Source organism: Crocodylus siamensis, chromosome 4, assembly GCF_052110815.1.
Source record: "Crocodylus siamensis isolate JL-2025a chromosome 4, ASM5211081v1, whole genome shotgun sequence".
Lineage (NCBI taxonomy): Eukaryota > Metazoa > Chordata > Crocodylia > Crocodylidae > Crocodylus > Crocodylus siamensis.
In genome coordinates, this window is record NC_143398.1 from 145,603,391 (window position 1) to 145,625,208 (window position 21,818).

At 44.1% G+C, this 21,818-nt stretch overlaps 1 protein-coding gene across 1 annotated transcript; it reads right to left on the reverse strand.

Moving 5' to 3' along the window:
* Positions 1-365: 365 nt before the first annotated feature.
* On the reverse strand, positions 366-21,809 carry RETREG3 (reticulophagy regulator family member 3). Its single transcript, XM_090044028.1, has 9 exons — positions 21,535-21,809; positions 16,411-16,517; positions 13,598-13,628; positions 11,859-11,985; positions 8,867-8,951; positions 8,099-8,236; positions 7,265-7,344; positions 6,474-6,606; positions 366-5,507 (listed from the first exon to the last, which is right to left on the reverse strand). The coding sequence occupies exons 1-9, from the start codon at positions 21,708-21,710 to the stop codon at positions 5,074-5,076; spliced, it is 1,311 nt and encodes a 436-aa protein (XP_089900154.1). The 5' UTR covers positions 21,711-21,809; the 3' UTR covers positions 366-5,073.
* Positions 21,810-21,818: the final 9 nt, after the last annotated feature.

Sequence of the window (21,818 nt, forward strand, 5' to 3'; positions counted from 1 at the left end):
TGCTGCTGGGGCCAGCACACTGCTGCCCCCCCCCCGCCCGCTCCCAGCCAGAGCAGCCTGGCTCAGGCGTTCCCCGGGGACAAGCTGCCAGGCACATGATGGGCTCCTACCTGCCCCAGGGGAAACGCAAGTTCCCACTCCTCTGGATAGGCCCAAAGTGGTTTTACAGGCTGGTAGGTCTGGCTACTTCAGGTTCAGGCTGTATTTAAAACTGGACTGAGTGTTACATGTGTCCATGCCCAGCGAGGATATCAGGAAAGTTTCCCCTACCCTTCCTGTAGGGATAAGACATTTGTGGCAAACTCTTGGGAGTCGTGCATCATTCCACCTAACTGTGCCCGGCAAAAAGAAGAGGACAAACCAAGTTGTTCTAATCAACATTTTACTTAAATTACTTCCAAAAACATCTCTGCAAGATGACACAAAATTACTGTACGCTAGCCTTTTACAATGTTAGCTACGGTAAACACTAAAAATCAAGTAGATAACAATGATATTGCCATACCAGTGATACCAAACCAAACAATTTAAAATTTACAAAGCACTGCACTCTCATTAGGCAAGAATATCTTTTTTTTAAGTGTAGCTTCACTAGGAAAAAAAGTGTCATTTATCACATTTCTGACTTCACATTGTTTGGCAAAAAGGCAGTGTGTTGTATGTCTTAAAATGCTAAGTTTTAATGCCTATGAATTTCTAAACTAATGAATTCTAGAGATGATGCAGCTTCAACTGAAACTAGATGCTCACACCAGATATGCAGATCTACAAAGAAAAAAAGGTTTAATTCAGCAAAAAGTACACATTATCACAAGGTACCACAAATCTTGGAAACTGCCTGAGAGCTCCATTAAAATGTAAAACTCACAGGATTCATCCAAGTCTCATACTGTTCAGGAAACAAAGCGGACATATGTTCTGCATATGTTCCCATTGAGGGTGGCAAACCTGATTCAGCATGAGATGAAGGCATGCATGCATACTTTTGGTTGGGACCACAATGTGTTTAAAACAAGAAAAGAAAAGCAGCCTTTCAAAGAGTAGATTAACGAGTGTCCACACATAGGAGGTAGCAATGCTACCAGTATTTAAAAGAGCCAGCACCAAAATAATGTTAAAAAGTTACACCCAAATACAATTTGCAAACATTTTCTGCTCCAGATGTCTTTGGATATTTCTCTCTTTAAAGAGAGAGGTCAATTTAGTACAGATTGAAGAGGCCAGTGAGGCCAAGAATATTTCACAGCACTACGCATAACAGCTCTACTTTCACATGTGCAACAGGTGAAAATTGATATTTATTTCTTGTACTGCAGCAAGGAATAAGTTTGACCTTGAACTGTTTGTCTCCTACCCATAACTACACATCCTTGGGGGGGCGGGGATTTTGCTACGAGGTCATTTGGTGAGACAAAATGCCTCACTAGAAAAACTGACCTCAGTTCTACCAAAGAGATTGGTTCCTTCCTCTGGTCCTCAGAGACGCAAGATAGGAGAGACTACCACTACAAGTCATAAGACTGCAGAAACTTAAGAGCACAACACTCTCCTCCAAATGCAAAAGCCCTCATAGTGACTACACAATAGACAGTTACATCTGTAAGGAAGTACAGAGCCCAAAATTTCTAGATACCTAATTTTTGTGATGCTTCACTTTAAATCCTGCAGTATCCAGAGCACTGAGAATGGTCTATGGAACTTCCCCTGTGCCTCATTATCAAGGGATTATTTACTCTCCCTTCTTTGCAAGTCCCTTGAATTTTACCAGAAGTAAACAACCTCTGTACACATAATGGAGTATGAAGAAGCAAAGTTATTATACCGAGAAGTTTCAAGACACCACCTTCAGGGTGAAACAAATGTAAGTTTGTTGGCTAAAATGGATTTATCTAGTTGCCTAGTAAAGCCTAAAGCACTTCCAATGAGTTGGAGATCTACAAGTATTTAGGCTTATCAGAACCTCCAAGCAGTTCTGTAACATCACACTGGCACTTCACTGTGGATGGCTGATTTCATACAAGAAATACAAATTTGACCCACTGTTGGAGTGATGTTAGTGCTACTTGTCACTTTCCCACAGCTACATACCATTTGAGGTATTTTGTTAGAAAGTCCTTTGCTGATGTTTGTTCTTGTTCACAGAAGAGAGAGCCACGTGAGGAAAAGGAGAGCCATAAGACAGACATTTTTTCCAGGTTTAAATATCATCTAAAGCTGTATATTACTCATGCAACAGTGCTTGGACTTCATTTTCTTCAAACACCCTGCATGATAACAAGCCTTACAACTCAGTGCATTTGCTGAGTGATCACAGGTGACTTGTTTGTAACAAACAACATTCACACCATTTGGCAAGACTTTACTAAAATTAGCATGCCTTAGCTCCTGCTGTTACTGGGTTTCAAAATCTCCCCACTCTACACTGGAAGGGAGAGTTCAAGGCCTCTTCCCAAAGCATGCCATTGTCACTCCAAGAGGCAGCTCCTCTTGTGAAGAGTTAAGAATGAGAAGCAAATTAGGATGCACTACTGCTTTTGGAGAACAGGAGTCTGTTGTGCTTTTAAGCTCCAAGCTCAGACAAATTTGGACCACTAAATCTTTTAAGAACCAGGAATGTGACAGCTTTTTGTACCATGTTGTTCCTAAGGTTGCTCTTACTTTCTAGAAGTAATTCTCTACCTTACTAAGTAAATTTTAATTCTCAGAGGACACAATCAGAACCTCAGAAAGGAACAGGATGAGTCCAGCATATCAGTTTTAACCTCTTAAGCCAGTGGTGCTCAACCTCTCCAGCCCCACAAGCTGAACAAGTAGTACAGGGCCAGATCCTAAGCACAGGGATTGTCCATGGGCCTGATTTCACCCAGGGTTGATTCACTAGTACAATCCAGCATAACCCCACATGGTGCAACCTTATGCACCGAATCTGGCTTTGGCCTGATTCCACACACTAGATTCAGTTGTGGAGATGGCATGCCAGCGTGGTCCAGCACATGGAACCATGTTATCCAGACTACAGGATTCCTCACAGGTTCAGAAATTTTGGAGCAGGGGAGCAGTGGCAGCTTTAATTGCCATGATGCTAGGAGCAACTAATGCTGCTACCACTCCCTCATCACCAAATTTCTGGACCCATGGGATGACATGGCTCCCTGGGCCAGAGGTTGAGTACCACTGTCTTAAACCTCCTAACCAGGGTTAATGGCTTCAAGCTATTTAAAGTGCTAATGGCTCATTCAGTTATTGCTCCCAATTAGGGACACTCTAGTCTTCTACAGGTGTTGCAGCCCCCTCCAACAGGCAGTGTACTGACATGAAAGTTATATTGCAATGGCAGGAGATTCCCAAGATGGCAGCCTATGCAGAGCACTGTCAATCAGATATCCATGGCATCAAGTAATTTCAACTACCCTGAATACTAGCATTGAGGCAAGACAAACTTTTAATGCTTTAACAACTCTTGTTCAATGAGCTTAGAAAGCAAAATTATTTGCTTTCATATAGTCATAACTGGTCATAATAACTATGTCCAAGTTACCATCTCTAAGGCTTTGGGAGGGGTAGGAGGAAGGTGAGCTGTGTTTCAAATGGAATATCCTTGCTGAACTACAATTAAAATTTATTTTTATATAAGCAGGCTGCTGACACTAAGTGTGTGTGAAGCCTCCACATAAATTTCACATTTTACTCATCACCTGACAGCCAAGTGACTTCCCAATTCAAACACAGTATTAGCCTCTTTCCATCTTGCATCTTATACGGACAAGATGGCCAGAAAAGCAGCTTTCCTGAACTAACATGAGCAAATGAAAATGAGCTTCAACAAGAAGTGGTTTCCCTGACGAGGTAAATTGCTGGCTGCACAACTGTAATCCACTATGGCTTAGAAATACAATGGGAAAGTTCAGCGACAAGGGAAAGGTTGAATGGCTCAGGCCAGTCAGTTTACAGAGCTTTTTCCCTCCAGGTTGCTGGTTTGAGTCTGCAAATGACCAAACTCATCATCTGGCAGCTATTTGGTCATTTCAGTGCCACAGGCTGGTGGCCTCTGTTCTATTCCTACTGGCCACGTTATATCTACATCACAGTGGACCATCAGAGGCCAAGGAGAGAATAGGCTAAGCAGCCCAAATCCTCTCCCACATTCCTACAGAAAGTCCCCCCACAGTAGCTAAGTAGTCACATGACAAGGCAGTGTCACAGAAATGTAGTATTGCTACTGCCCAGGCTGCACCTATTCTGGAGTAAAACTGGGAAGTTTAGTTAGCAGATTTTAGATCTAGAACCAACTCCATTCATTTCAGAAAGGCAAATGCAATAGCAGCTGCTGCACATAGATGATCTTGGAAGGAGTCTAGCCATCACAGTTGATGTTTTATTGCCATTGTCTTACAAAACAGCATAACTAGAAAGCATCATTTTTGAGGAAATACAAGTTGTTATTAAAAGTGCAACAGTAAAAGTTGTGGGATACTGCTTTAGTTATGAAGTCTGCAATAAGTAAATGATCAGGAGGTTAGCTTCTACCCAAGAGCTAGATACTGAGGGAAGAAATGTCAGGCTCTGTGCACAGGAGTAGAAAGAACTAAAAACAAAACCAAAAACAACCAACCTTAAAATATCTAGGTTACAGTATTTAAAGAGGAAGCCAGTCCTGTTCACCTTTTGTTGTAGGTCTACATGAAGGAGGCTGAGCTGCAAGAAACTCTTAATTGACACTTATGTCTGTTTGACTGAGGGAGCACTGGAGTTGCAGACCCATAAAGCAAGTATTAAGTGAGCAGGTTTGGGGCAAGAAGAATCACAGTAGACAATGCAGAATGACGTGTGTGATCATGAGGCTATCCCATCAAAAGCCTTTTCCCTGCCAGTTACCAGAGTGGTTCATTTTAAAATCCAAGCTAGCCCTCTACAATGTCAAGTCACAGTGATGTACCCAGCTAGGATTGGCTGCCAGAACACTGGTACCCAACACAGGAAACAGTTCAGGTGACTGGACAATGCTTTTCCTTTGAAGATTCCCCTTCACTATGCATGATAGAAAAATGAGGAGGGAGAGAGAGAGGAGATTGCTTAATGGCCTCGCGAGCCTGCAGGATCCAACTGGTTCAGCTCCGACTGATCCAAGAGTTCAAAGTCATCCCCTTCTGCATCGGTGTCCAAGTCAGAGCTGGAGGTTCTGAGATAGGTCTTTGTGCCTCTCTGGGAATGGTCACTGCATGCAGGGCCTGGCTGGGAGGCTCCTGACAAAGCTAATTGTATCATTCCCCTGGTGACAAATCCAGCTAAGTTATTTGTAAGATGGTGTGCAGATGGTAGTAGACCAATAACTTCTTGGTCATAAGGGGGGCGCAGATCTTCTGTGCCTTGGGAGCGGTAAGCAAGGCTTGGAATCCCAATGCTGGTGTCATCCTCATCATCTATTCCAGTCACCTCTGGATTTATGGAAGGGAAGTCAGGGAGATCCCTGGCAAAAGACTCTTCTGGGTCACTATGACCATCCAGGTCTAAAATAAGAGACACAAAAGTTAGGCATGATAAGAGACAAAAGTTAAACATAACACACAGTTTCCAAGTTCCCCAGGAAAGTGCAGCTGAGATAATACCATGCCAGTCCCTTGCAGAGCTCAGCATTACCCTATTCTCCCTCTTCTGAGGCTAAGGTTAGAGGTGCTTGTTTCATTTACTAACTCCTTTTCCAAGAGGGCTGCTTGAATGCTGCAGATATGTCTGATGTCAAGACAAGCTTCCTCCTGGGACTCTTTCCCAGTGATCAACCGGTATGTAGTCAGCTGCTAAACTTCAGAGAATCAGGACTTGTTCACATGAAAGTTGCACTGGCTTACCCCATGAAATTTTACTTTAAACCAGTTTTATTAAAATGGTACAAATCCTTGCATTGGCCCTTATTTCTGTTTAACCCAGGCATACATTCATTTACCTAAAATTAATTAGGAACTGGGTTAACTGGAAGCCAGTAAGAGTCCTACACTGATATATGAAACGGGTAAAATATGCTTTTGCTTAAATTGTTGCAACTTTATTATGCTGGCAATGTTATACTCTCACTGCACTAATCATGAAAGACAAGTTGGAACGCCTTACAGATAACCTAACCTGACAGCCTATGTTCTCTCTATAACTGCAGACAGTCTTTTAATATTCTTTGAAAGACACTGACAAAGTCCTAGACTCATTACTTTGTTCAGTATCAGAGTTTATGGTGAAACACTTATTTCTAAACTGAATCTGCTCTTCTAAGAAACATCTGCCATTGCCTTCCTGAAGCTTTCTGTTCAAACTGGACAAGGACTCCACCATGTTCTAGCCATGAAGTGGATTTCACTGGGAAAAGCCAGACTTCAACTCTCAGGACAGAACACAAGCCAGATGTGTTCTCTACCATCCATCACACTGCAACATGATAAACAGCTTCTTTAGGACTTATATAGCAGCTACCCCTTTTCTCTCACCTTCAGATCCCTCAGTCAATGGAGTTTGGCCTCTTGACAAGTTAAATGTCCCATTCTCAGTGTAGGAAACTTCAGCATCTGAATGCTCAGACTCAGAGATGGTCAGTTCCTTGGCAACTACAGAATCATCCAGCTTTGAAACAGAAGAAAATACAATTGAGCACATTACTCCTGGCTGGACTGAAGATGATTTATTCATGCTCCAAGCTGGAAAGATTCTGATGACCCAGCAACCTATAAAAAATACAATCCCATCTCTTACACTCCTTTGCAGGGATTGCTGAGGAGAGGGATGTTAAGTTCCTTGTAAGCTGGAGGACATGCAATGCAAACCACCTGCCCCTCACTACTCTTATACCACTGAAGGCCCCAAATCAAGCTTTAGAAGTAATCTGTCAAGGATCCTTAGGGGATGAATAGCATAAATAGTTCTTTGGGGAGTTTTAAGAGAGAAGTTGGCAGACTGAAGTCCGAAAAGGAAAATACTATTTCAGAGCTTTAATTCCACCTTCTCATACTTAGGCATCTTAGATCAAGAGGGATGAGAAGACCAGAGATACATAGCACTCAGGTTTCTAAACACAAGACCAGGCCATGTGCAAGAGCCTGAGGTTAGACTCTGCCAAAACTTTCCTCCCAACCAGAATATCCTAGGCTTGGGGCCAGACTGCATTCCAGGGCTGCAGTTTCTCTGCATGCCCAAATAAACTGAAAGTCCACCAGCACACTAAAAGCTTTTTTCCCCTTCCAAGTTTTGAGGTTTCCTCCATTTCTTAAGCACATCAGCTTACCTTAGGACAGAATGCAGCAAGCTCCTCTTCACTGTCACTCCCATCATCAGGAGGGTGCCGATTTGATGCTTGTTGACGCACTGCCATGAATTGGAGCAGAAATAAATTATTACTCCCAGAGCAGAGCATTTCTATGCACTCTATCAGACCGAGTAAAACTACTCTTCAAATGAGCACAGTTTGTATCTAAATTGGTCACAAAAAATAGCACTGGACAACTGCCACTTATACATTCTGGTTTGGGTTGTGCCAAGATTGGGATATACTCAGCAAAACCCTTACAATGGAGAGGAAGAAGTTACAGACAAAACCAGCTTTTTCAAAATCAAGACTCCATATTAAAGATTACTTGACTTTCTCATATAGAACATGCACTTCCCTGCTACAAACTAGCTGCTAGAAATTGTAGCGTGCATTACATATGAGAAGGGGGAAAAAAAAGAGTAAGAACAGCTTCTGCTGGTAAGGACTCTGCTCGTTAACTACTGCTACTCACTTACTACATGGAAATATTTTTTTTTTGGTTCTTTCTGCCTTTAAAGAACAAGGCATGCATTACATTTTAGTTGTGCTGTATGCAAGAAAATATAGTACACTCCAGTGGTTAAAAAGGAGGAAAAGCATGGAGCCTTTTGAATTTATACCTAAAAGTAAATGAACCCAGTAACTGTGTGGTAGACACTGATCAGAGTGCTATGAATGTTTGACAAGGGGAATCAAACAGCTGTGCAACACAGGCAGTAGTTGTCAAACTACAAGACTGGGGATGCATTTTAGCGACCAGTCCAGAATCCAGCTGCGTGGCTCATTTTAGCTACTTTTTTGGAGACTTACATTGCCTCTCTCGCTGTTTTGACATCATGTAACCTTGAACACTGAAGTCCAGCCGCTGCAGAGCTGGCTCCAGCTTCATGTACACACGCTGCCCCAGTTTGTGGTACGCTGCCAGGGGCCACAGCAGAATGAAGAGCACTAAGGCAAAAAAGGAGGTTGTTAGAAACTTGTTCAGTATGCAACTTAGCAGATACATTACTGAGTGCTTTGAAATGTGGGACACCAGGTACAATAGAACCCAGATCATTCATACCCACGTGGGTCATAACCCACTTAACTTGCAGTGGGTTGCCGAATGAAGAACAGGACACTGGTTTTCCAGTCAGCTGGTGTACCTCAGTGGTTCCCTATATAGCTGTTTCCTTCTGCTCTGCATACCTGGTTTACTTTGCAAACCCTCAGCTTCACAGGAGACCTAACCCTGCAAAATATTGAGGTTCTGCTGTACAGCACAACAACAGTAAAGTACTATACTCTGAATCAATGCTGTAGGGGCTGGGCAGTTAGCAATTATACAGGCTCATTCAACAGAATAAATAAGAGATGCAAAATGCTAGTGTTCAGTATCAGTACAGCCCCAGTGTCCCAAACATACTGTTGATACAAAGATGTTGAAGAGCTGGACAGTAATGACTACATTCCAGGTGAATTTGTTTTGCTATTAAATTCCAATCAGCCACACCAGCTTTGCTACTGAATCCAAATTAGCAATATCAACTCCTCCCATAGCATTTACAAAACCTTTGGGTTTGGGAATCTTGTACTTACACATAAGGTAGGAGAGCAAGAGTCCAGGGATGTAACGGCCCAGAACAGTCAAGAAAGTAAAGACACCACATGCTAAAAGGCAAAACTGCAGGCAGAGAAGACAATGTAAGTTTCCACTGTATTAAAAAATAAAAAAAACTGAATCAAATTATTTCAACCTAATATAACAACCATCTTCTCATACCAACAAAGCTGTTCTGATACTCTAAATAGAACAGGATTGCTGAACAAGATTAGAAGAAGCAAGACAGCTGCCTCTAAGAAACTCTGTCTCTTATTCTATGATACCTTAACATGGCAAAGAAAAGACCGCTCTCCACAGTATCCTGTCCTAGGGTAATAATCTCATATCCTATGGAAGGCAGCTGATAACTTAAACATGACAATGTGTACAGTGATAGATCTTCCTGAAGATGTGATCAGTTAGAGAAGTGTAAGTATACAGACTTGAATATTTCCTTTCCAAAGAGAACTGTTACAATGCCAATACAAGTTCTTTTTTCAATAAGACTTTGGACTACTTTTTCAAAAAGTTCATAAACACAGAAAGTGAGCCACAGACCTGTTGTAGTAGTAACAAGCTCTTCAAAACTACTACTAAAGAAAAGTAGTTATATTCACACAAAACAGAAAGTGAAATCAACCAGAGCGCAGACAGGCTTCTGCCCTAGTGCACAAGTAACAAAGTGAAATGCCCCAAAATAGTACCTCATCTTAAAAAAAGGAGCATTTTGCAGCATATCAGCAGTTTCTATAATATTTCAACAGGCATATAGGTTTGTACACCTGGTCCTTTGAAACACTGCAATTGTTACAATTGTTTATATCCATCCCCTACTCTGCTTGGATGTTCTCTCTGGGTTCAGACACATGTAACAACTGGACCATTCCCAAATATCACCAATTGGGAACCAGTTCACAACTGTTGCAAGTTGGAGGTGTCCACATGTACAGTGCCCTGGAGTTCCAGGCAGAACCCTTTAGGCACTGAAGTATTGTGGCTCCAACACCAGGAAGTGAACCCCCAGTCCATCATGCCTTGCAGTGAATGAGTGGGGAGAGGGTGCTTACACTTGTGTTTTGTGGTTCCCAAGGGGTGAGTAACCTTGGCTGGGGGTGTTTTCACTTTTCTGGTTTCCCTTCTCTCTTAGACACCACGTCAGTAAACTTCAAGGGTCTGCAATTGACCGAAGTGTTCATTGTGCTCAACTGCCTTGAAGTGGGCAGAAGGGTGGGGGGGGTGCTTGGGACCACATTATCATCATCCCTGGGGCATGCTGAGGGGCCCTGGTCAAGCAGGGAATGAAGACATGCCTGATGGTTAGAACAACAGCTTGTACTGAACAAGCATTGCAAGGGAGGTCATCAATAAAAAGTGCTAACAAAAGGAAGAAGGAGTAGTAGAGTTCTGTCTACATACCAGAGCCAGCTGCAGGTGCAATGAAATGTGGGATACCTAGAGGACTTACCAGATCCATGTCCCAGAATGCTTGACATCCACACATAGCTCTGAACTGGTGCATTGTCAACTGATTCAAAGCACCTTAATTTTCTAGGTACCCTTTTCAACCATCCCTGGCAGCTTCAAACAGATTTTATAGGTTTGCATATCTGTCTGTTTCAGATTTAAACTGCATTTAAATCAGATTCTACATGTAATGCATGTCCACGCCTTCCCTCTCCACCACCCATTAGCTATTCTCTTTCTTTTCTGACCACAAGCCCTTTTGAGGTAGAAAACACCTTCCTCAGTCCCTGGAAAAATGGAACAGGTCCTCAAGGAATCCATTTCTAAGCACTTGCAGAAAGTGATTAGGAACAGTCAGCATGGATTCACCAAGGGCAAGTCATGCCTGACCAACCTGACTGCCTTCCATGGTGAGATGAGTGGCTCTGTGAACGCAGGGAGAGCTGTGGATGTGATATACCTTGATTTCAGTAAGGCTTTTGATACAGTGTCTACAACATTCTCACAAGCAAGCTAAGAAAGTACAGGTTGGATAAATGGACTGTAACATGTACAGAAAACTGTCTGGATCATCAGGCTCAAAGGGTAGTAATCAATACTTCAATATCTAGTTGGCAGCTGCCATCGAGTGGAGTGCCCCAGGGGTCAATCCTGGGGCCAGTTTCATTTAGTATCTTCCTCAACGACCTGGAAGATGGGATGGAGGGCACCCTCAGCAAATCTTCAGATGTCATTAAGCGGGGGGAAGTAGTAGATATGCTGAAGAGTAGGCCTAGGATTCAGAGACCTAGACAAATTGAAGTGCTAGACCAAAAGAAATCTCAATAAGGACAACTGCAGAGTCCTGCACTGAGGACTGAACAATCCCACGCACAAGTACAGGCTGGAAACTGACTGGCTAAGTAGCAGCTCTGGAGAAAAGGACCTAGGGGTTACAGTGAACAATAAACTGAATATGAGCCAACAGTGTGCCCTTGTTGTAAAGGCGGCTAACAGCATACTGGGCTGCATTAGCTGGGGCTGGCACATGACTTCTGAGGAGATGAGGAGGGAACTGGGCTTATTTAAGTCTGGAGAGGAGAAGACACAGGGGACTTAACAGCAGCCTTCAACTACCTGAAAAAGTTACAAAGAGGATGGAGCTAGACTGTTCTCAGTGGTGGCAGATGACAGAACAAGGAGTAATGGTCTCAAATTGCAACAGGGAAAGTTTGGGTTAGATATTATGAAAAACTGTCTAATGAGGAGGGTAAGTAAAGCACTGGAACAGGTTACCCAGAGAGGTTGTGAAATCTCCATCCTTGGAGGTTTTTAAGACCCAACTAAACAAAGCACTGGCTGGGATGATATAGTTGGGCAAGGTTAAGCTTTGAACAGGGGATGGGACTAGATGACCTCCTGATGTCCCTTCCAACCTTAAATTCTGTGATTCTATGAATGCACACAGCCCTTGTGTGATACCACTACAATAACTGTAATAATAGTATGCAAGACTAAATGCCAACCATTTAGTTCACTTCTTACCTTGCCAGGATTTTGACTTTTGAAAACCAAGAGATTCCTTAAGAAGTTGGCCCCAGTGACCCATCCTTCAGCTAAGTGGCGGCACAGCTCTGGTACGCTGAGTAACTGAGGGTGAACATAACCCCAGCTACAGGAAACAAAAAATTAGTGAGCGAATGACTTCTGGGACTTAAGGTTTTACTAAGCTAACATCTGATCTTGGAACTCTTCATTATAGAAGCCTCACTATAAAACTGCTTGCTCCCTTCTCCCCTCACTGGCCAAAGTAAAAAAAAAGTAGGTGCTTTGAGAAAGTCAGACAGCTTGCCTGCAAGTGAGCTTGACATATGACATTTCAGTAGGAACAAGGCAGTACTGCAATCCAGCTCCCTCAATTCTTTGCTCAAAAATGCAAAAACTGCCATGCTCTTGGATGCCAAAGACAAGCAAAAGCTAAAAGTAATCATATGCATCTTTATTAGAACATAATAGCTTTGCCAATACCCAACCAAATTTAGAATTCATTCATTTTGTACTTATAATACCAACAATGTCAGCGTCAGTAGTTTAGAGTAACTATAGATTATAGTAGTCTGATTAAACCTACAAGTCTGCTTCCTTCATAATATCAGTGGCATTAAAAGAACTGTAGCTTATAGTAATCTGATTAAACCCACAATGAATCTACTTCCTCTATAGGTGCCACAGAGGCAGACTGACTTGTTCAGTATCATATAAATGTCAGTAGCAGGATAGGGTACTGAAACAGTCTTACACATTCTAGAGCCAACAGCTTTACTACCCAGTCTTCCTCACTGAATTTGAAATGAATTTCGTGGAACGGAACTGAAGTTCTCTCTCTCAATTTAGCCAAAGCTAAACTTTGTAGGAAGATACCTTGGGGAGATAACTAATACATTAGCTTAATTTCTGGATTCTGTTTTTGAAGTGCTTACATCACTGCTGCCAAGAACTCAGTACTGGGTTTTCCAAGTGACCTGTATGCCAGCTAATAAAATCACTTTCACTCTTAAGAGGTGACATACCATTAATGAGTACTAATAGGAACTGTGGTAAGTCACTTGGTATCTGCGCCTTTAGAAGGCAGCTTTCTTTTGTGTTCAAATCCCTTGTAAGACACTTGCTGTTTGACATCTAATGAAGTGGTTTCTACATTTAAGGAGTTTAACAAGTAGCTTTTAAAACCCTAATTTGGGTCAGTAGCGTGAAAAGCCAACAGTTTGTGCCTGGAAGGGGCAGTATTATTAGGAAGGATAACACAACTAGAGTTCTAGTTCAGTCATTGGGCTGCATTAAGATCTCACTATATAGCCACTCCTAGGAGAAGCCTGAAGTACATCCAGTTCTGGTCACAGAAAAAGGGAGTTTCTTGGTTCCAAGAGGAATTATTCTGTCAGCATAACATATCCACCGAGAAGGAAGCTCTCTATACATATTGTGCACCGTCTTTGTAGCATCTCCAATTTAGATGGAGGTCTACAACACTGAAGCAAACATCCCTGTTGAACACAAGAGGAAAACTAATGCAATCTGCCAAAAGTCATAACAAGAATTTGTGGCAGAAGCAGAATAGAACCCAGGACCACTTGCTCCAGCTGTTAAACAATGCTCTGAAACCAAGTCAACATGACAACCACATGCAAAAAACAGTTATGGCTAACATAATAAAAACCCCAAACATATAAAAGAGAGGTGTAATTAATAACATACAAGAGAGAGATGTAGTTAATATTTCATACCTGTCAGTGTCTGATTCATCAGTTCTTGCCACTAAAATATTAAGAACAGATATTGCATTAGTTGCAAGAAATTTCACCATAAGAATCTTTATTTAAATGGGAGTTTCATGCCAACTGATACAGAATCAGCCAAAACAAGTATTACAAGTAAGCAACTACCAGGCATGTGCTGCTTTGCACTGTACTATCCGAGGCCAGGACAGCAAGAAACAGCTTATCCCTATTAGCAGCACCCAGTGTGCAGCACAGAATGATCTGGAAGGCTATTCAGCTTTATAGTTTTGCTAAAACTGCCATTCCTGTTTCCACATGCGGTATATACACCCTTTACTGTGCTGGGTGTGCACAGGAAGGGATGACTCGTTGAGATACCCAGGAGAAAAAGGTTCTTTGACACTTTACTTCCTTGAATGAGACTTGATGAGGGACCTGAGAATACGCTATTTCTCCCAACTAACCTACGTCTGGGTTACCAAGGGACTTGAATGTGGAATCCTAGGTGAACAAATACTAGAGCTGTGCGAAGCTTCAGTCCCCGATTCTATTTGGCAGAGATTCAGCAGTCGAATCTCTCTGATTCAATTTGGATTCAGGAGACCCCTTAATCCCTCCAAATCAATTCTGAGAGATTCAGTGACTCGGACACAGACACAGCTTTAATGTTTTTTCTACATACCTCAAGGTACCAGGCAGCTAGCTCATCAATGGTGCAATGGTGAGATGGATGAAGCATCCCACAAGAGTGCAGGGGGGGGCCCCCCAGCGTGCTCAGCAGCAGACCCAGAAGTGGACCAGAAGCACCCGGCTTGGTGACTGGTACCTCCTGGGTCTGGGGGGGAACCTGGGGTCTCCCTGTGGCCGACTGCTGAGGCGGGGGGGGTGGCAGGGCTGCATGCTTCCTGGGGAACCTGGAAGTGGACTGGAAGTACTTTTGGGTTCACCGCCAAGCATGCAGCCCCCCCTCCTCCCCCAGTGGGACACACCATCTGCCCCAGCATCGCAGTGTTCATGAGCCATGCCTGGTACCTCAAAGTATGTAGAAAAAACATTTAAAGCTGTGTCTATGGGCGAATCGCTGATTCTCTGAATCAGCATCTAATCTTTAGATTCAGATTCAGCCAAACTGAATTGGGGACAGTTATCCAAATCAACAAACTAAATCACGGTCCCTGATTTGGGCCGAATCCAAATCTGAATCAAATACAGCCCATTTCACACACTCTTAACAAATACTACCATAAGCTTGTTTAGCTTCCTAAGACAGCTGAAGCAAGAAACTGCCAACTGCCATGCCTTACCTTATGTTTTACATTGTTTCCTGGACTGCATAAAGCTTCGCACAATCTCTATTACTAGGCAGGAAACCAGCCCTTGGGAGATAGGAGATTTGGCTTTGAGGTGGCAGGTGAGAAATGCATCCAGCCTTACCTTTTTAAGGCAATGCTGACCACAAGTTCTACATGAAAAATTGTAATTTCATGTATGAGACTCAGGCAGTTGTTTTTAAAGATGTCCCCTCTGACTTTCTGAACATCAAAGTGACAGTGTAATTCACCAACCATTTTTACCTTCTAAAAATCCCTGAAACCAAGCCTTCAGTGTATAACAGAGAAACCCAGCCCTATTCTTTATCAATCATTTATTTCTTGCTTATTAGGACAGGAACTTGTCTTCTATGCAGTAAGTACCCTGGGACACTATTCTAAACACAAGTTGTATAATGGGAGCTTTGTTTATTTCTATGGTATAATATAGAAGCTCCATTAGTCTAAGTTAGGGCTGGTCAAGCTCTGGTCTGTGGGCCAAATGCAGCCCACAGAGCCATCGCATATGGGCTGTGGGGCTCCCCACAAGTCTTGAAATCTGGCAGTGGGGAAGCAGTAGCAATTATATAGCGACCCTCCCCCCCACCAAAACCCCAAGCCCCATTCTCTGCACAGCTGGTGAAAGCCAGGCTATGCTCCCTTTCCATGCAAAGCCAAGCCAGACCCCCGGTTCTGGATGGGAACTGGGCCATGTCCCCTTCCCTCCCGAGGGATCTGTACCACACCCCTTTCCCTATTACACTAGGTCAGAGCCTAACTGCACCTCCCCACCCTCAAAGCAAGGCCACAACCCTGCAGACCCAGGTGGGACTGGACCACACCCCCCACCCCATGGGGTTGGGTTGGGGCCTGGCAAAGGGTCAAGCTCCTTTCACTTGTGGAACTGACTTGCTCCCTCTCATGTGGCCAGATGGTGACCAGGCACTAATCAGGAACACAAGCTGGATCTAGCCCACAGATGGGCTGGGCACTGCCAATCCATCCCCCTGGGAAAAAAGCTTGGGCACCACTGGTCAACCCATCTGTTTGCATAGTTTCCTTGCATCTCTGTAAGAAGTAATCTCCAAGACTTTACAGCCAAACATAGGGGAAGAAGTTGAGAGTTCAAACTTATTTACACATAGGACACTTCATAATCTTTTCCAGTGTGTAGATAAGATGGAACATGGATGACATCTCAAAATCTGTATTAAGACATCTCTTGATAAACTGTAAGAAGCCCAAGGTCTTATTAAAAAGTGGAACTCAAGAGGGAGCACCAAAAAGCCTATTCTTAATGAGCTCATTTTCTACTGTCATACTTCATAGGTTTTCCAGAGCAACCAGCAAAAAAGAGCTTATTTTCTCCAAAGATTTCTTCAGAATTTCTGCTTGCCACCAACTTTTAGCTTTCGGAATCTATAACTTAAGTAATTTAAAACCAAATGGTGCAAAAAGCGCTTGCTTAGACTTCTAACACAGATGCGTCTTCACACTGCTAGAACTTACCTTGAATTTCAGGCCAAATTCTGTTCTTCCATTGATCTAAACAAACTATTATCATCAGGCTAAATGCAATCAAGAACACCAGCCGAAGAGAAGTCAGTGCAAAGAACCTATGAGAGAAGCAAAACAAGAATCAGGACATGGGTCTCTTTCTGCTAAAATACTGCTATGCTTATTTGAGAGGATTTCCACATACACTGGCTTTGGAAAGATAAGAAGAGAGCTCATTTGGGTGTAGAGGGCAACAGACATCAAGAATAAAGAGTGGTATTCAGCCAAAGGAACTGGACAATCCATACTCTAGGAGTTACCACTCTGTTGCGTTTTACTGCTGAAAATAAATTTCTGTTACAGTTAGAGACCAGTTGTATCTTAACCTTCTGAATTCACTGGGTATGCCACATGACCTGGCACAGGGACACTGACACAACTCCAGAAACGTAGTATTAGGGAAGCAAATTTTGTATCATTGGAGTTAGTTTGTCAGCATGTTCAAATCATCATAACAGTAGCAATGCTGAACTATTTATGAACTATTCTGAATTAGTGAAAGCCTCTGATTCCAAGCCAGACTTTCTGATTCACTTTCTTCTGCATTTCCTACTTCCTGGTCAATGCAGTTCCTCACATTAGCATTATTAATGCTGTATCCATTATACCGCAGACTATGGAGCCAGTTCAGTTAAGAATTATGACTGGAATGAGGGCACTGATCCCAAAGCACCTGTAGACAGATCTGTCATCTACTTGTGCTGCTTGGCCCAAGAGGGGTACTTGTTTTCATAGAATTACCCTCCAGGGCCAATAAATAAGTCTTCTGTACCTGTTCATTGTTTCTCTGGCACAAAGCCTTGGCCTCCAGACTGTCTATCTGTCCATAAGCTGAAGTAAGAACATGCCCTCCTCTTACACTTGCCCAATTAAAAGGAAATTAGTTTTATGTTTCCAGCCATGTCACCTGCTACATGCTTCCTACTCCCCACAAGAGCACCCCAAACTTAATGGTGCTTATCTGAGATTGTCAGCTGCTAAAAACAAGAGTCCAACAGCTTGACATCAGCATCCCCAATTCAGATCATTCCTCTGCTGCTGAAATAACTCACAAGCTCAACACCTATCTAATAAGCTTAGCTTTCTCTTCAGGCCCTTGACTAAATCAAAGGGCAAGACCAATTGCTAGAGACAGAATTAACAAGGCAGGTTTACAGGGAAATAGATATGTTGCATTTAAGAGTGTAAAAGCTTGCTCTGAGTTTAAGTGCAGTATTCTGGTGGAGCCAGAAGAAATATGATGCACCTCACCATAATATGGCAATTTTCACACAAAAGCTCAAATAGTAAGCTGGTAGTCTAAGGTCTTGTTAGCGGTTACATGCAACTCTGTAGTTCTCAACAGGGGGGCCGTAGCACCCTAGGGTGCCACAGGGTACAAGGAGGTAAGCACTCGTTCTTCCCCACCTGGCCCCTATGCAAGCAGGTAAGTGCAAGCTCATCTGTCTGGCTCCAGTGCAAGGAGGTAAATTCATACTTGTCTTTGCCTGCCCTGTTGGGAGGAGCTAAGTGCTCACTCCTCCCCCCAAGATGGTGAGCACAGTTTCATCCTTGCCCAGCTCCAGTACAAGGAGCTCAAGACAGTCAGCTAAGCTCATACATTGCCCTGCTACTCTGTAGGAAACTAAGGGCTCCCTCTTCTCCCACCCACCACCCTCACCCGGGGTTCAGTGCTACAATAAAAAACGATAAGTTAGTTATTGAAATAGGGTTCCATTTGATTCACAGGAGTTATGGAGGGGTGCCAGGAGCCTAAGAAGTTAAAGGACCACATCTTACCAAGATAATCGTGTTGCCATAAATTAAACACACAAAAGGTACAACTTCTATCAGTTCAAAAGGTGATATCTGTTCAGTTCTATAATGGATTCTTCCTCCCCCTCCTCTCAGCTTGGTGCTTTGTAAGGTCTGAATCCAATACCATTAGAGAAGCAGACCGTTTAAATTCCACAGACAGAGAATCACATACTTAGCAATCTGCAAGGCAACGTGAACATATCTGCCTTGAAATCCATCCAAACTAGTACACAGTGCAAGCAGTACCCATATAAAAATAAAGCAATAGAAGTGGGTTAGTTCTGAAAATTACCTCTCTGCCCAGAACCACCAAATAGGATTTGACCAAAAAATATATATGCAACAAAATAGACCTTCCCAGCCCTCTCCAAATCCTGAGATTCTTAAATCCTGAAAAAAATTATTGAAAACCCAAAGGAAGAGAGACACCTAGGAAAGATGCTACACAGGAGGTGATTTCAGAGATATCTTCCTACCAAGGCCCCATATTAGACAGCCACCATCATTAAAGATTTCTATGAACAAGGGCATATGACCAATAATCCCTTCAATGCCCTCAGCCTAGCGCAATGTTCCCAGGCTGCCCCTGAAGAGTCACTTCTCAATTCTCCTAGGGAAGAAATGCAGATGGAAGTGACAGTAAAGGAGTAAACCAAAGTCATGAGATGCCACTGATGAGTGCTGTACAAGAAACTGCTGGCTGATTAAATACCAGGGGCTTCAGCTCCCTTGACACAAGAGATTCTCTGCATAAACACATTAATGAGCATGTTCCAAGCAACTCCAACAGCATCAGGGTTACTTTGTGCAAGACTTCTAGTTTAACTAGCAGACTTACTTTAAAAACAGAAAACGTCCTAGCAGGCTACTAATAAGGTAAGAGATTCAGGCAATAAAACACTCAAATGTTCAACTCTCCCTCTATGATTTGGCTCTTGCTGCTGATGCCAGCATAGAAGCAGAGCCTCAACACTGTCCTCTTATAACAGAGCTTGGAGATTAAAGACTAGCCTGGAAAAGCGCAGGCTCAGGGGTGATCTGATGGCCACCTATAAGTTTATCAGGGGTGACGACCAGGATCTGGGGAAACGTTTGTTCACCAGAGTGCCCCAAGGGATGACGAGGTCGAACGGTCACAAACTCCTGCAAGACCGCTTCAGGCTGGACATAAGGAAGAATTTCTTTACTGTCCGAGCCTCCAAGGTCTGGAACAGTCTGCCATCGGAGGTGGTTCAAGCACCTACATTGAACACCTTCAAGAGTCAATTGGATGCTTATCTTGCTGGGATCCTATGAGCCCAGCTGACTTCCTGCCCTTTGGGCAGGGGGCTGGACTCGATGATCTCCCGAGGTCCCTTCCAGCCCTAATGTCTATGAAATCTATGACTGTGGAATGACTCTTACCCTTCTAACTTAGAAATTAAACATCTGGAAGTCAAAGCTGGACAACAGGAAACTGTTACATTCCCTACTCTGCTAATGCCAATTCACAACACAGACGTTGACCAGAATGCTACACAGCAGTAAAGTGTTCCAAGTTTACAGGACAAAATCATTCTGAATCTTCCTTCTCCCTAATTCTGTAAATGGCTGAGATTCAAACACAAGATCCAAGCTCTAACCTGCAGTTCTTGTAGTGAGATTGGACTAGAGATGAAATTTCCTTCCCCCTCCACCACCACCCTAGTTCTTCACTTTCTACTCTCTCCCTCCACCTTATGCGACTTTGCCTAGGTTTTGTACCCAAGTCAGAGTTTTCTCAAGTGTTTCAAGTGCAAGTAAGCAAAACTCCCCCTATTCCTGAAGAAGGGTGTTTATGTCCGAAAATTTGCAAAGAACAATTTTTCCAGCTATTTAGTTGGTCTAATAAAAGACAGCACATTTATCCAAAGAACTGTTTGCCTCAAATGCAGTAAGAAATGTGTGAGCGCCTGAGATATGAGACCCATACTGACAATACACAAGAGCTAATCCATACTTCTGCCAATGCCTTCTAATAGAACCGCAGCGCCCCTTACCATGTAGCTTCTAGCTGGCCAAGCATCACCTTGGGAAAGCATACATTAGGTTGACTTCTATTTCAGGTGATCAAGGAGCAGTTAAATTAATTCCTGTTTCTGCATATGAAAGATGGAAGGCCAGGCCCAAAGGCCTACTTGTGGCCAACTCCATTCTGAGGGGCTATCTTCTGATGCTCAGATCCTGGAGGGATACTCCTTGTTTGTAGTTACCCAGACACCAATCCCACTTGGTTAACTTAACAGCAGTGGCTGGGACTCACTCCAGAATTCAACACTCCTCATCAACCAGAACAATGGGATGGTTTTTTGGGGGGACAGGGGTTTGAGGTAGGATGTGTTAAGGGAGCTGAAGAGGTTTCCTTCTCTATCACATGCCCAAGGATGTTGGAAGATCATAGCAAGAGCCATGATGCTCAACAAACTTGACAGTCCTGGGCTTCAAATTCAGAAATCGCAGCAGCCTAGAACACTGTCATCTTGGGTCCAACTTGATTTATTTGGAGCTGGTGGAATAGGGGCCCTGTTCTCAATGCTCCAGCTGCGGAATAGCATGGCTTATTCTCTTTGGCAGTAAAAATGTAAATGCCATAAACCAAAACACTAATTATTAGGCATAGCCATTTTAACACTAATCACCTCCAGTCTACCAAGAAATCCTTGAATACCCTTTTTCCTCATGAGGGTCTGATGACGAGGAAGAGGCTCCACTGGGCAGTAAACTGCCAGAAAACTACAGCATCAACTCCAAAGAATCGACTAAGAACAGGCTGCCCACATGAGCGTGTATTAGACCACACCAAACCCCATTTCTCACCAGAAGTAGCACCCACGCACTTGGGGAAGAGGGGAAGCAGGCAGGTGACCAAATTAGCTAGCACAGCTGCCAAGACATCCAAAAAGTCTTATGATCTGTACTCAGTCCGAAGCCACTCAAAGCAACCAAATTATCCAGTCGCTCACACCCAGTTTGCCACCAAAGCACATGAGCGGGACTCCGTGCGTCAGCTCGCAGATTTAGGAGCGGGATGTGGAGGGCTGAGGTGAGTGGTGCGGGGTCTGCCGACCCGCGGGCTACGTGCTGTACGGGCCAAGGGGGACGCGCAGGGCTCAGCCCAGCCTCGGACAGGGGCTCCGGCCGCACCACGTCCAGAAAGGCGACGACCGGGGGCCGGGGCCGCACGGCCCGAGTCTGCTCTCCACCGCAGACGCCCGCAGGGGGGCGCTACACCCCCGTGTCCCCCGGCCCGGCCCCACTCACCAAAAGAGGCCGTGCGCGGCCGCCCAGCCCAGCGCGCTGCGGCCCGGCCGCTCCCACACCAGCGCCGCCTGCAGCGCGCTCAGCGCCGGCTCATAGGGCCCCAGCCGCGCCCGCAGGGAGGCGCTCAGCGCCCGCACCCGCCGCTCCCGCTCGCTGTGGCCGGCCGCCTCCGCCATTGCTGCTCCCCCCCCCGCCGCGCCACGGGAACAACATCTGCCGCTCGCCCCCAGCCCCGCCCCGGCAACGGCCGCCGCACCTGCGCGCGGGCCTCAACATGGAGGCGC